General features: G+C 38.0%; 1 protein-coding gene across 1 annotated transcript in view; it reads left to right on the top strand.

Annotated features, from left to right (window-relative positions):
• LOC126234993 (dynein beta chain, ciliary-like) overlaps window positions 1-16,372 on the top strand; it is a 732,993-nt gene that overhangs the window by 555,988 nt on the left and 160,633 nt on the right. The window contains exons 37-39 of the mRNA XM_049943730.1: window positions 3,013-3,147; window positions 3,263-3,525; window positions 11,414-11,615. Of these exons, the coding sequence (XP_049799687.1) occupies window positions 3,013-3,147; window positions 3,263-3,525; window positions 11,414-11,615 (600 nt within the window). The remainder of the gene's footprint in view (window positions 1-3,012; window positions 3,148-3,262; window positions 3,526-11,413; window positions 11,616-16,372) is intronic.

A 16,372-nucleotide genomic window follows, 5' to 3' on the forward strand; every position in this document is an offset into this window, starting at 1 on the left:
GTCTGTCTTAAATCATTTTGTATTTGTTGTGCAACACTCAGTGAATAACCAGGTTACGTTTTCTACACTTGATAACACTGTAGCACTTTAAAAAAACTTTGGAAAATCCAACATTAAATATGGTGGGAGGCCAACAATAAGAATCTTTAATTGCCTAGCTGACCAATACGCATTTCTTAATCAATGACAGAAAGAGGAGGGGGGCTGGAGGTGCTGGGAGCAATCCTTTTTCTTACTACGATGAACAAGAATTTTTCAGTTTCAAGAATAGCATGGAGTGCTATGAACTTACAGGCTCTCACAGCTATTTGCTTCTCACTCACTAATGTATTAAAATTTTTTCCACAATTGCTGTGGCGCATAAGATGCTGTAGTTCCATATAACATTAAATGTCATTACTCAAATTGTTCTTTTTATAAGAATTATGTAACATAATTAAAAAATTATGCACATCTTTGTACTGGCATGACAATTGGTCTGTTACACAGTACACATGTCTCTTATGAAATGTCTGTAAGATGCTGATGTCCTTTTCTGTCCAGCAGCAGCCCTATGTCTGACCCCGGCAGAACATTTCTGGAACCAACTCGAATCTTGTCTCCATCCCCAGCGCTAGTATCCACGATACCAAGGACCAGTTACAACAGTTGTTGGCCATTTTGCTTGAGGAGAAGATACAATAGCTTTAAGACAGCTGTACTAACTGAATTAGTGCATGCATACAAGCCACAGAAGGTACAACATTATACTGATAAGTGGGTTCATACTGGCAAATTCTTTGTAAATGTTACTCAATTTGTAATCACTGAAGTATTATTGTATACTCTCTCAACACATATAGAATTTCATTTTGTCTCCTCCTCCACTTGTGGGTTTTGTCAAGCACTTAGTTGCTTGGCTGATGTTCTATGGTCTTGTCCTATAATTAATTTAATTGTCGTTTCTTGCAGTCTGGAAGAATTTGACTTGCTTCAAAGTTTCTTCAGAGTACTAATTCAAAAACATTCTATTTACTGAAAGGGGCGCTAATTTGTGTGTGGGGAGATCAGTGTTAATCTTATGAGCGAAAGTAAGCTGAAAGATCAGTTCTTAAATCTCTTTTGTTGCTTTAACCTATTTTTTCACATTTAAACCTCAAATAACCATTACACAACATATTTTCAAATACAGGATTTACTGAAGTAGAAATAACAAATACATGTTAGGGTTATCTGACCACAGTGCTCTTGTCCTCAAGATCCTCTCAGTGCCATGGAAAGAAACAAAAGCATGTTGTATATATAAAAGAAGTTTTTCTGTGGAAAATTGTATGAATTTTTCAAATATCGTAAGCAGTAAATCCTGGGCAAAAGTAACAGCCCGAACAAATACCTCTTCAACCTTCTTAGAAAATTTTAAGATGTGTATTCCAAAGAAGCTGTCAAAATCAGATTTCATGATAACACAAAGGCAAGTTCCTACAACACATCTGCCATTAAAAATTCTATTATAACTCTAAAAAGAATAATTTTTAAAATGAAAACATTAACAACTCCATGGTTTATAGAATATGTTAAGATTTATGAAAGTCTGCATCAAAAAGTAATCACTAAGACAGAAGTTCTGACTGATGATAGCTTAATAAGGCGGTCTGATAAGAAGCAAAAGGCTATTTAGGGAATGTTGAAGACTGAAACGCAGAAGAGATGTGAAGAGCAGGATATCATTCTCAAAAATGTGGAAAATGTTAATACTGAAAAAAGAAGATTTACCAAATTATTATAAACAGTTATTTTGTTAATACTGCAGTCACAGCGAATCTCCATGTGCTCTTATTTAAATCTCTGCCACCTGTGTGGCGAGTGTGCCACTGAGAATTGTGTGAGTCTCTTTGTTGAACTGAAGAGGCCACTGACCAACATTTAGGGTATACATTAAAAAAAAAGAAGTTTGTTTTCATTAAAATATATTGACATAAGAATGACAATACACAATTTTTCATTGTGTGATATTTTTTGAATCTCTTCAGGGTGGACAGTTTCTGTATTCATTTCACTTAAATTGTTTACAGAAGAGTCACTGCCATCATCAGAATCATTGCCGCTCTCGTGTTCATTTAGACATTCCTCCCAAAGCTTTACAGTCACTTCCTCAGAAAGGATTCTACGTGAAGAACTAGCCATTTTGCACCTACTAACTTGAATGTAATAATTACAACATTTCTTTCAAAACATCTGCTACAGTTTGACACCAGGTTAAAATAGGTTTCCCTAGATGGCAGTGCTACACAGCATTGATGCCTAGAACAGTCAGATTCGAGATTATGAAAAGTCATATCGTATGAGGCTCAACATCAGAGCGGAAAACAAAATTCATAATGTTGAGTGCCACTCACCTTTGAAGGGGAAAGAGCTGATGCTACAATTTCATTAAGCTCAAAATTCACAAATCAAGAATAATTCAAATGTTGGAAAACTTCCCACATGTTTCCAAAGTTGCTTTGACTACACTGCAGAAGTTTCACTGGGATACCTTCACACATCCTCCATACAGTCCTCATCTGTCCTTGTGTGATAGCCATATTTTTGGAACCCTGAAGAAAGACATTTGTAGCCATTGATTTGCCTTGAATGAAGAGGTGCCTGCCTAGGTACAATCATGGTTCCGTAAGTGACCAAAAACATTTCTCCATGAAGATATTGACCTTCTTGTCTAACAGTAGTGTTGTATTAATAGTTATAGTGATTACTTTTGAAATAATAAACAGTTTACATACTTTTTTTCCACATGTCTTGGTTTCATTCGAGTGCCTCTTGTAGTTAGGGACCACCCCACATTAATCAGCAAACACTGCCGAAAAAATTTCTTCAGGACAACAAAGTTGGATAAATTAGCCAATGGTTCATGTTCTTGTAATATCATTTAATGTAGGATGTGCAGATTATCATTAAGTCAGCTATTTGTTTGGATACTGGTAAATGAATTCCTTCACTGTGTTTTAAATCATGTTATTTGAGACTTTGTTTCTGCAGTCCTTGCATTTGACAATGGGAGGAGCCCCAGCAGGACCAGCTGGTACTGGGAAGACAGAGACCACAAAAGACTTAGGGAGGGCCATGGGTGTTATGGTATATGTGTTCAACTGCTCTGAACAGATGGATTACAAGGTAAGCTTATGAGAGAGTTTAAGAACCTATCATATTTCCTAGCAGTGGTAACAGATATTGTATATAATTGCGACTTAATTTGTTGTTTTATCTACTTTGCCTTCTGTGTATGCAGTCATGTGGCAACATCTACAAAGGCCTTGCACAAACTGGAGCTTGGGGATGTTTTGATGAATTCAACCGAATTTCAGTGGAAGTATTATCTGTAGTAGCAGTGCAGGTGAAATCCGTACTAGATGCCATAAAAGGCACCAAAAAAACTTTTAGCTTCATGGGCCAGGAAATAGCACTTGTGCCAACAGTTGGCATGTTTGTCACCATGAATCCTGGATATGCTGGCAGGACAGAGCTACCTGAGAACCTGAAGGCATTGTTCAGGTATGTGTGTAATCATTACATCACACCATTTAAATAAGTTTCACATATTAGGCACCTTCAAAAATTAAGGGCTGTTTGCATAAAAAAATGTTGGTAGCTCAGAGTAAAATTACATTTATGAAGCAACAGAAGTAATTGTTTATATTCAGTACTGGTTTGAATGCAAGTAAAAACTGACAAAAATAACTACAAACATCATTGCTCCAGCTGGTCACAAATTGCATGATGTAATTTTATTTTTGTCTGTTCAAATTCATGAAGAGTTGTGCCCTGTTTATGGACTTGCCATAATGGGTGATGGAAATATTAGACAGTGTTGTTGAGACTTTCAAAGTGGTTTTAAAAATGTTCATGATGAAGAATGGAGTGGCTGGGCCTGTATCCAGACTTGAATCACCCAGAAAAAGAACAATAACTGCAATATGATCAGTGAGTGGTGATGATTTGTGCTCTGGCTGAACGCAACACTATTTACACAATTTTCATGGAAAAATTTGGTTATAGCAACTACTGTGCCAGTTGGGTGCCAAAATGCTTAAGATTCAGCATTTGTGTTAGGAACCTTTCAGTCACCAATTCTACAGTACCAGCCTTGTACCTCATGACTGTTACCTCTTGTTACACTTGAAACAATGTTTTGATGTGCAACAGTTTCAGGATAACATGAATCTTAGGACTAACCTTGTCATTCTTAGGTAGAGAACTTCTATGGAGATGGATTGAAGAGTCTGATGCAACATTATGAAAATTACATAGAAGTGAATAACAGCTATGTAAAAAAGTGAAGTAGGTTTGTAGGAAACTAAAACATCCAGTAAAATCATTTTCTAATGAATACATAGGATATTTACAAATAACTAATTGGGTTTTGATGTCTTATAGCATCAAATACATAATGCCCACACAAGTGTACTAATAATGAAAGAAAAAAGCTTATTGTAAAGTTTTGTTTATGTCTTTGCTGGTTTCACTGTGAGTCACCTCTGAAATTTTCCAGGAAGCATTAGAAGATGATGGGTTTGCACCTTAACTTATTTTCAGTGATAATAGGGATGTTCCAGATAAATGGTCAAGTGAATTGTCCCAACACCAGCACAGTGGGTATGACAAATCCCACTGTTGCAGTGGAGATTGAAAGAAATTCTCAAAAATTAGTTGGGAGCTCAAACATTAGGTGCATAATGGGGCTCCTTAGGAACATGGTTGCCAACGAGGGGAAGGAAGCCAGTGTGCACTCCGTGTGTACTGGGGGGAGTCATTCTGGATGTGGAAAGGGTGCTTCCAGATGCCATGAAGAGTGCAGGGCATGTGGTGACTCATGTCGGTACCAATGATGTGTGTCTTTTTGGATCGGAGGAGATTCTCTCTGTTTTCAGGTGGCTAGCAGAAATGGTAAAGACTGTCAGCCTTGCTTCTGAGATTAAAGCTGAGCTCACCATCTGCAGCATCATCAATAGAACTTACTGTGCCGTGTAGGCTGCAGATTCCTGTGGAAGGGACTGGGTGGTATTTAAGGTTAGAGGGTCTCAGGGAACCACAGAAAGGGCATCCATCTAAAAGGAGGCAGGTAAAACACAGTAAGGTTTGTAGAAATGATTGGTATTGTAGTTGTAAATTGTCATAGCTGTGTTGAGGAAGAACCAGGGCTCCAAGCCCTAATAGAAAGCACTGAAGCTCAAATAGTTATAGGTACAGAAAGCTGACTAAAGCCAGAAATAAGTTCAGCTGAAATTTTTTCAAATGATCTCACAGTGTTCAGAAAGGATAGATTAAATACAGTTGATGATGGATTATTTATTGCTGTCAGAAGTAGTTTGCCTTGTAGTGAAATTCAAGTAGATAGTTCCTGCAAAATAGTGTGGGTAGATGTTATACCTGACAATCAGACTAAACTATTAATTGGATCGTTTTACTGACCCCCCCGACTCAGAAGGTATAGCTGCTGAACAGTTCAAAGAAAACTTGATTCTCATTTCAAATAGGTACCTCACTCATACAATTATAGTCAGCGGTGACTTCAATCTCCTCTCGATATGCTGGAAAAATTATACGTTTAAAGCTGGCAGCAGGCATAAAACATCATCGGAAATTGTACTGAACGCTTTCTCAGAAAATTATTTTGAACAATTAGTTCATGAGCCCACTCGAGCCGTAAATGGTTGCGAAAGCATACTTGACCTCTTAGCAACAAATAATCCTGGACAAATAGTGAGTATTGTGATGAATACAGGGCTTAGCGACCACAAGGCAGTTGCTGCTAGGCTGAATACCATAACACCTACAACCACCAAAAAGAAATGCAAAGTATATATATTTAAAAAAGCTGATAAAAGTGCTTTTAACATCTTTTTAAGAGACAGTCTTCACTCATTCCGATCTGATCATGTAAACGTAGAAAAGTATGTGTATGGTAAATGAACAATGGAACTTGCCGTTGGTGGGGAGGCTTGCGTGCCTCAACGATACAGATAGCCGTACCGTAGGTGCAATCACAACGGAGAGGTATCTGTTGAGAGGCCAGACAAACATGTGGTTCCTGAAGAGGGGCAGCAGCCTTTTCAGTAGTTGCAGGGGCAACAGTCTGGATGATTGACTGATCTGGCCTTGTAACACTAACCAAAACTGCCTTGCTGTTGTGGTACTGTGAACAGCTGAAAGCAAGGGGAAACTACAGCCGTAATTTTTCCTGAGGGCATGCAGCTTTACTGTATAGTTAAATGATGATGGCGTCCTCTTGGGTAAAATACCCCGGAGGTAAAATAGTCCCCCATTCAGATCTCCGGGCGGGGACTACTCATGAGGACGTCGTTATCAGGAGAAAGAAAACTGGCATACTACGGATCAGAGTGTGGAATGTCAGATCCCTTAATTGGGCAGGTAGGTTAGAAAATTTAAAAAGGGAAATGGATAGGTTAAAGTTAGATATAGTGGGAATTAGTGAAGTTCGGTGGCAGGAGGAACAAGACTTCTGGTCAGGTGAATACAGGGTTATAAATACAAAATCAAATGGGGGTAATGCAGGAGTAGGTTTAATAATGAAGAAAAAAATAGGAGTGCAGGTAAGCTACTACAAACAGCATAGTAAACGTATTATAGTGGCCAAGATAGACACAAAGCCCATGCCTACTACAGTAGTACAAGTTTATATGCCAACTAGCTCTGCAGATGACGAAGAAATTGAAGAAATGTATGATGAGATAAAAGGTAGTCAAGGGAGACGAAAATTTAATAGTCATGGGTGACTGGAATTCGTCAGTAGGAAAAGGGAGAGAAGGAAACATAGTAGGTGAATATGGATTGGGGCTAAGAAATGAAAGAGGAAGCCTTTGTAGAATTTTCACAGAGCATAACTTAATCATAGCTAACACTTGGTTCAAGAATCATAAAAGAAGGTTGTGTACATGGAAGAATCCTGGAGATACTAAAAGGTATCAGATAGATTATATAATGGTAAGACAGAGATTTAGGAACCATGTTTAAAATTGTAGGGCATTTCCAGTGGCAGATGTGGACTCTGACCACAATCTATTGGTTATGAACTGTAGATTATAACTGAAGAAATTGCAAAAAGATGGGAATTTAGGGAGATGGGACCTGGATAAACTGACTAAACCAGAGATTGTACAGAGGTTCAGGGAGAGCATAAGGAAACAATTGACAGGAATTGGGGAAAGAAATACAGTAGAAGACGAATGGGTAGCTCTGAGGGATGAAGTAGTGAAGGCAGCAGAGGATCAAGTAGGTAAAAATGTGCGGGCTAGTAGAAATCCTTGGGAAACAGAAGAAATATTGAATTTAACTGAGGAAAGGAGAAAATATAAAAATGCAGTAAATGAAGCAGGCAAAAAGGAATACAAACGTCTCAAAAATGAGATCGACAGGAAGTGGAAAATGGCTAAGCAGGCATGGCTAGTGGACAAATGTAAGGATGTAGAAGCTTATCTCACTATGGGTAAGATAGATACAGCCTACAGGAAAATTAAAGAGACCTTTGGAGAAAAGAGAGCCACTTGTATGAATATCAAGAGCTCAGATGGAAACCCAATTCTAAGCAAAGAGGGGAAAGCACAAAGGTGGAAGGAGTATATAGAGGGTCTATACAAGGGCGATGTACTTGAAGACAATATTATGGAAACGGAAGAGGATGTAGTTGAAGATGAAATGGGAGATTCGATACTGCGTGAAGCGTTTGACAGAGCACTGAAAGACCTGAGTCGAAACAAGGCCCCGGGAGTAGACAACATTCCATTAGAACTACTGATGGCCTTGGGAGAGGCAGTCCTTACAAAACTCTACCATCTGGTGAGCAAGAAGTACGAGACAGGTGAAATACCCTCAGACTTCAAGAAGAATATAATAATTCCAATCCCAGAGAAAGCAGGTGTTGACAGATGTGAAAATTACCGAACTATCAGTTTAATAAGTCACAGCTGCAAAATACTGACGCAAATTATTTACAGACAAATGGAAAAACTGGTAGAAGCGGACCACGGGGAAGATCAGTTTGGATTCCATAGAAATGTTGGAACATGTGAGGCAATACTGACCTTACGACTTATCTTAGGAGATAGAGTAATGAAAGGCAAACCTACATTTCTAGCATTTGTAGACTTAGAGAAAGCTTTTGACAATGTTAACTGGAATACTCTCTTTCAAATTCTAAAGGTGGCAGGGGTAAAATACAGGGAGCGAAAGGCTATTTACAATTTGTACAGAGAGCAGATGGCAGTTATAAGAATCGAGGGGCATGGATGGGAAGCAGTGGTTGGGAAGGGAGTGAGACAGGGTTGTGGTTGTTGCCTCTCCCCGATGTTATTCAATCTGTATATTGAGCAAGCAGTAAATGAAACAAAAGGAAAATTCGAGTAGGTATTAAAATCCATGGAGAAGAAATAAAAACTTTTAGGTTCGCCGATTACATTGTAATTCTGTCAGAGACTGCAAAGGACTTGGAAGAGCAGTTGAACGGAATTGACAGTGTCTTGAAAGGAGGATATACGATGAACATCAACAAAAGCAAAACGAGGACAATGGAATGTAGTCGAATGAAGTCGGGTGATGCTCAGGGAATTAGATTAGGAAATGCGACACTTAAAGTAGTAAAGGGGTTTTGCTATTTAGGGAGCAAAATAACTGATGATGGTCGAAGTAGAGAAGATATAAAATGTAGACTGGCAATGGCAAGGAAAGCGTTTCTGAAGAAGAGAAATTTGTTAACATCGAGTATAGATTTAAATGTCAGGAAGTCGTTTCTGAAAGTATTTGTATGAAGTGTAGCCATGTATGGAAGTGAAACATGGACAATAAATAGTTTGGACAAGAAGAGAATAGAAGCTTTCGAAATGTGGTGCTACAGCAGAATGTTGAAGATTAGGTGGGTAGATCACGTAACTAATGAGGAGGTATTGAATAGGATTGGGGAGAAGAGAATTTTGTGGCACAACTTGACTAGAAGAAGGGATCGGTTGGTAGAACATGTTCTGAGGCATCAAGGGATCACCAATTTGGTATTGGAGGGCAGTGTGGAGGGTAAAAATCATAGAGGGAGACCAAGAGATGAATACACCAAAGAGATACAGAAGGATGTAGGTTGCAGTAGGTACTGGGAGATGAAGAAGCTTGCACAGGATAGAGTAGCATGAAGAGCTGCATCAAACCAGTCTCAGCACTGAAGAACACAACAACAACAACAATACAACTGCTCGCTCACAGAAAGATCCGTACCTAAAGACTGGAAATTTGCTCAAGTCACACCAGTACCCAAAAAGGGAATTAGGAGTAATCCACTGAATTACCAGTCCATATCAGTAACGTCGATTTGTGGTAGGGTTTTGAATCATATACTGTATTTGAATGTTATGAAGTACCTTGTAGAAAACAATTTATTGACACATAGTCAGCACGGATTCGGAAAATATCAATTTTGCGAAACACAACTGGCTCTTTTTACTCATGAAGTAGTGAGTGCCATTGGCGGGATGTCAAATTGATTCGATATTTTTAGATTTCCAGAAGGCTTTCGACACCGTTCCTCACAAGCGTCTTCTAACTAAAATGTGTGCCTATGGAACATCACCTCAGTTGTGCGACTGGATTCATGATTTCCTGTCAGAATGGTCACAGTTCGTAGTAATAGATTGAAAATCATCGAGTAAAACAGCAGTAATATTTGGCATTCTACAAGGAAGTGTTATAGGCCCTCTATTGGTCCTGATCTATATTAACAACGTAGGAGACAATCTGTGCAGCTGTCTTAGATTGTTTTCAGATGATGCTGTCATTTACCGTCTTTTAAAGTCATCAGATGACCAAAACAAATTGCAAAATGATTTTCATAAGATATCTGTATGGTGCAAAAAGTGGCAGTTAACCCTGAATAAAGAAAAGTGTGAAGTTATTCACATGAGTACTAAAAGAAATCCACTAAATTTTGATTACGTGATAAGCCACACAAATCTGAAGGCTGTAAATTGAACTAAATACTTATGGACTACAATGACAAATAACCTAAACCTGAACGATCACATAGATAATGTTGTGGGTAGAGCAAACCAAAGACTGCGATTCATTTGCAGAACACTTATAAGATGCGACAGGTCTACTAAAGAGACTGCTTACAACATGCTACTCTGCCCTGTTCTGGAGTATTGCTGTACAGTGTGGGATCTGCATCAGATGAAACCGATGGATGACATTGAAAAAGTAGAAAGAAGGGCAGCTCGTTTTGTATTATCACAAAAAAGGGGAGGTAGTGCCACAGACATGATACGTGAATTGGAGTGGCAATCATTAAAACAAATGTGTTTTTAATTGCTACGGGATCTTCTCATGAAATTTCAGTTACCAATTTTCCCCTCTGATTGCAGAAACATTCTGTTGGCATCCACCTACATAGGGAGAAATGATCATCATGATAAAATAAGAGAAGTCAGGGCTCGCACAGAAAAATTTAAGTGCTCATTTTTCCCACGCACTGTTTGAGAGTGGTACAGTAGAGAGACAGCTTGAAGGTGATTCACTGAACCCTCTGCCAGGCACTTTATTGTGAATAGCAAAGTAATCAGGTAGATGTAATGTAGATGTAGATTCACGCAAATGTAACTCACGCACATGACCACTTTCTCTGGCTACAGAGGCCCTATCAGTGTGAGTTGTGCTTGTGTGAATGTGTGTGTGTGTGTGTGTTTTGTCTACTTCAGAAGAAGGCCGCAACTCAATATTTCCTCTGTATGGTGAGTAGCAATCTGATCTTTTCATAGTATTGTCACAGAAAATGAAAATTGTTATGTTCTCAGAATTAATGTTATAACCAATAAGAAGCATAACTTTGCTTTGTAATATACATTTGTGATTAGTAAGTTGTAATTGCCCCATTTTGAATCATCTCCTATTATGTGTGCTGTAAACCTAAACTGAGCAATTTTAAGTTTTACCTTCTATTTACAACAAATACAATTAGAAACAAGTTCTATTGCTTCACAGTAGTGATACTTCAAAGACATCCTCATTCACTGGGAGTAAGTGTTGGGAACAGTGCTTATCAATGTACTACTTGTTACTTACTGCTCTTTCTAACACTTCTACCTTCATCTTTTTTCCATTTGTTCTCATGACAGGTGGGTCCCTACCATCCCAGAATGTGAGAGATCTGTCCTTCTTTTGTATTCTTGCTCAATCTAACCCTTTTTCCTCCCTGAGATGGGAACTATAGTTCTAAAAGTTAGGAAAATTTTTTTCACTTTTAAATGTACTGGAATTTCACCTCCTGAAGGTAAGTAATGTTCTGTTAGTCAGTTTGTCTGTAATTTTATATTTTGATATGGTTCAGAATGTGTACATATTTTTTATGTACTTCAAAAATATTAATACCATAATTATAAAATTTCAGACCGTGTGCCATGGTGGTGCCTGATTTTGAGTTAATATGTGAAATAATGTTGGTAGCTGAAGGATTTCAAGAGGCTCGTATCTTGGCTCGGAAATTCATTACTTTATACACTCTTTGTAGAGAACTACTGTCTAAACAGGATCATTATGACTGGGGTTTAAGGGCCATCAAGTCTGTTCTTGTTGTGGCTGGCTCACTCAAGGTAACAGAAAGGAAATCTGTTAGCTACTTATGATCACTATTAATTATTTTTAACTCTTCATCAAAGTATTCATATTTTATGCACTTTGACACCTGGACTGCGATGATTGCAGTTGAGATATTAATCTTTAGTAAATTCCATTTATATGTATATAAACTGTATGAAACTGCTGTATACTAGTAACTGGGGGTATCAAGAACTGTCTAACAAGAACAAAAGGATGGTTACAGATATCTTGACCTTCCAGTACATGTTCTTAATTCCAAAGCGAAGAAAAAGAACTGCTAATGGTGGTAAACATTGCATAAAGATGTCTAATTCTCTTAAAACCATAAATCAGTGGTTACATCTCTTTCCATGTGTGACTTGATTTTCTTGGAATAATTATTCAAATGAGAACAAAATATGTTAACAAAAGAGTAAAACTTGGCTCTATGTAAGAGAGAAATGAAGGTTAACAAAGAAATTTATGTTGCTTCTGACTTGATGTTGAGAGTCACAATTGCCTCTAGAGAGATTTGTAGGTATTTTTATCATTTATATGCCACAAGGTTTCAATTTTTCTTGTTTCCTTGTGATGTGTAATTAAATGGAACAAAAATACTAATTTTATTTATTCAGTGTTCCCCCTGACCTCATGGTAATCAACTGTATCAACAAACATCTGTGGCCTTCAAAGTGTTCCAAAGACTTCATCACTGTTCCAGCACTTTGCTATGAGTTTAGATGTTAATTGAAATTATCTAAGATCATAGTATGTAAAACATGTTTCAACAGTTCTGTGTCAGGTAGCATTCTAGGACTCTCAGTCTACTGTTTCATTCTTCCTGCTTATTTAGAAACATTTGTTGAATTTGTACAGATGACAGGAAGCCACTAATTGTTTCAGTTAGAAATTTCCTCAGCTGTTGCATACATATCCCCTAAAAATTTTCTTTGAACTTACATATCTTAGTTGATCATAAGGAGCTCTACAAGCAGTTATGCAGGCAACTTAAAACATAGTTGTAGCCAGGAATGTTAGCATGTTATAAAACTGTTTTAAAATACAGCCATTATTGTGATCTTCAGTCTGAAGACTGGTTTGGTACAGCTTTCCATGCCACTTTATCCTGTGCAAGCCTCTTCATCTCCAAATAACTGCAGTAACTTACATCCACCTGAATCTGCTTACTGTATTTATCTCTTGGGCTCCCTCTGCAGTGCCCCCCCCCCCCCCCCCCCCCACACACACACACACTTCCCATCAGTAGGAAATTAGTGATCCCTTGATATCTCAGACTGTGACATATCAACCAATCTCTTCATTTGCCAGGTTGTGCCACAAATTTCTTTTCTCCCCAGTTCTATTCAGTACCTCCACATTAGTTACAAGATTTACCCATCTGATCTTCAACATTCTTCTGTAGCACCACATTCCAAAAGCTTCTATTCTGTTCTTGTCTAAACTGTGTATCATCTATGTTTCCCTTCCATACATGGTTACACTCCATACAAATACTTTCAGGAAAGACTTCCTAACACTTAAACCTATATTCGATGTTAACAAATTTCTCTTTTTCAGAAACATTTTTTGACCATTGCCAGTCTACTTTTTGTATCCTCTCAACTTCGGCCATCATCATTTATTCTACTGGCCAGATAATGAAAATCAGTTACTACTTTAAGTTTGTTGTTTTGTAATCTAATTTACTCAGCATCACTTGATTTGATTCAACTACATTCCATTATACTCTTTTTGCTTTTGTTGATATTCATCTTATATCCTCCTTTTTTGACACTCTACATTCTTTTCAACTGCTCCTCCAAGTCTTTTGCTGTCTCTAACAGAATTACAGTTTCATCAGAAAACCTCAAAGTTTTTATTTCTTTAATTCTTACTCCAAAATTTTTTTCCCTTTACTGCTTGCTCAATGTATAGATCAAACAACACTGGCAATTGTCTACAACCCTATCTCACCCCCCTTCTCAACCCTTGCTTCACTTTCGTGCCCCTCAACTCTTTTAACTGCTGTTCTGGTTACAGTGAAAGTTGTAAACAGCCTTTTGCTCCCTATTTTTTACTACTACTACCTTCAGAATTTCAAAGAGAGTATTGCAGTCAACATTTTCAGAAGCTTTCTGAAAGTCTACAAGTGCTATAAATATAGGTTTGCCTTTCCTTAACCTGTCTTCTAAGATAATTCATAGGGTCAGTATTGCCTATTAAACTGATAGTTTGGTGATATTCTTAACTGTGAGCACCTGCTTTCTTTGGAATTGGAATTATTACATTCTTTTTGAAGTCTGTGGGTATTTCACCTGTCTCACACATTTTGCACACAAAATGGAAGAGTTTTGTCACAGCTGGCTCTCCCAAGGCTGTCAGTAGTTTGACACCCTATATATACTACTTCCACCTTTCATCTTTTCCTACTTTGCTTAAGACTGGTTTCCCATCTGAACTCTTGATATTCATACATCTGTTTCTCTTTTCTCCAAAGGCCTCTTTAATTTTTGTAGGCATATCTTTCTTTCCCTCAGTGAAATATGCTTCTAAATCCTTGTATTTGTCTTCTAACCATTCCTGTTTAGCCTTTTTGCACTTTCTGTTAATCAGATTTTGTATTCCCTTACACCTGCTTCATTTGCTGCATTTTTATTTTTTCTCCTTTCATCAATTGAATTCAATATCTCCTGTGTTATCCAAGGATTTCTATTAGGTCTTGTCTTTTTACCTATTTGATCCTCTGCAGTCTTCACTATTTCAGCTGTCAAAGCTACTCATTCATCTTCTATGGTATTCCATTCCCCTGTTCTAGTCAGTCATTGCATAATGCTTTATCTGAAACTCTCAACAACCTCTCCTTAATTTCCTACTTTTCTGCAATTTCTTTAGTTTTAATCTAATGTTTATAACCAAAAATGGTGGTCAGAGTCCACATCTGCCCCTGGAAATGTCTTACAACTGAAAATCTGGTTCTGACATCTCTATCTTACCATTATAAAATCAATCTGAAACCTTCCAGTGTCTCCAGGTCTCTTCTTCATATACAACTTCCTTTCATGGTTCTTAAACCATGTGTTAACGATGATTAAATTTGTGCTCTGCACAGAATTCTAACAGGCAGCTTCCTCTTTCATTCCTTTCCCCCAGTCCATATTTACCTACAATTTTTCCATCGTTTACTTTTCCTATTATCGAATTCCAGTCCCCATGACAATTAAATTTTCTTCTCCCTTAACTATTTGAGTATTTTCTTTTATCGCATCATACATTTCTTCAAACTCTTCATCATTTGTGGAGCTAGTTGGCATATAAACCTGTACTACTGTGGTAGCATAAGGGAACAACTGACAGGAATGGGGGAAAGAAATACAGTAGAAGACGAATGGGTAGCTCTGAGGGATGAAGTAGTGAAGGCAGCAGACGGTCAAGCGGTTAAAAAGACGAGGGCTAATAGAAATCCTTGGGTAACAGAAGAAATATTGAATTTAATTGAGGAAAGGAGAAAATATAAAAAAATGCAGTAAATAGAGCAGGCAAAAAGGAACACAAACGTCTCAAAAATGAGATCGACAGGAAGTGCAAAATGGCTAAGCAGGGATGGCTACAGGACAAATGTAAGGATGTAGAGGCTTATCTCACTAGGGATAAGATAGATACTGCCTACAGGAAAATTAAAGAGACCTTTGGAGAAAGGAGAATCACTTGCATGAATATCAAGAGCTTTGATGGAAACCCAGTTCTAAGCAAAGAAGGGAAAGCAGAAAGGTGAAAAGAGTATATAGAGGGTCTATACAAGGGCGATGTTCTTGAGGAAAATATTATGGAAATGGGAGAGGATGTAGATGAAGATGAAATGGGAGATACGATACTGCGTGAAGAGTTCGACAGAGCACTGAAAGACCTGAGTCGAAACAAAGCCCCGGGAGTAGACAACATTCCAGTAGAACTACTGATGGCCTTGGGAGAACCAGTCCTGACAAAACTCTACCATCTGGTGAGCAAGATGTACGAGACAGGCGAAATGCCCTCAGACTTCAAGAAGAATATAATAATTCCAATCCCAAAGAAAGCAGGTGTTGACAGATGTGAAAATTGCCAAACTATCAGTTTAATAAGTCACAGCTGCAAAATACTAACACAAATTCTTTACAGACGAATGGAAAAACTGGTAGAAGCGGACCTCGGGGAAGACCAGTTTGGATTTCGTAGAAATGTTGGAACACGTGAGGCAATACTAACCTTACGACTTATCTTAGAAGCTAGGTTAAGGAAAGGCAAACTTACGTTTCTAGCATTTGTAGACTTAGAGAAAGGTTTTGACAATGTTAACTGGAATACTCTCTTTCAAACTCTGAAGGTGGCAGGGGTAAAATACAGGGAGCGAAAGGATATTTACAATTTGTACATAAACTAGATGGCAGTTATAAGAGTCGAGGGGCATGAAAGGGAAGCAGTGGTTGGGAAGGGAGTGAGACAGGGTTGTGGCTGTAGCCTCTCCCCAACGTTATTCATTCTGTATATTGAGCAAGCAGTAAGGAAACCAAAGAAAAATTTGGAGTAGGAATTAAAATTCATGGAGAAGAAATAAAAACTTTTAGGTTCGCCGATGACATTGTAATTCTGTCAGAGACAGCAAAGGACGTGGAAGAGCAGTTGAATGGAATGGACAGTGTCTTGAAAGGAGGATATAAGATGAACATCAACAAAATCAAAACGAGGATAATGGAATGTAGTCAAATTAAATTGGGTGATGCTCAGGGAATTAGAT

This window comes from Schistocerca nitens, chromosome 2 (genome assembly GCF_023898315.1).
Source record: "Schistocerca nitens isolate TAMUIC-IGC-003100 chromosome 2, iqSchNite1.1, whole genome shotgun sequence".
NCBI classification, from domain to species: Eukaryota; Metazoa; Arthropoda; class Insecta; order Orthoptera; family Acrididae; genus Schistocerca; species Schistocerca nitens.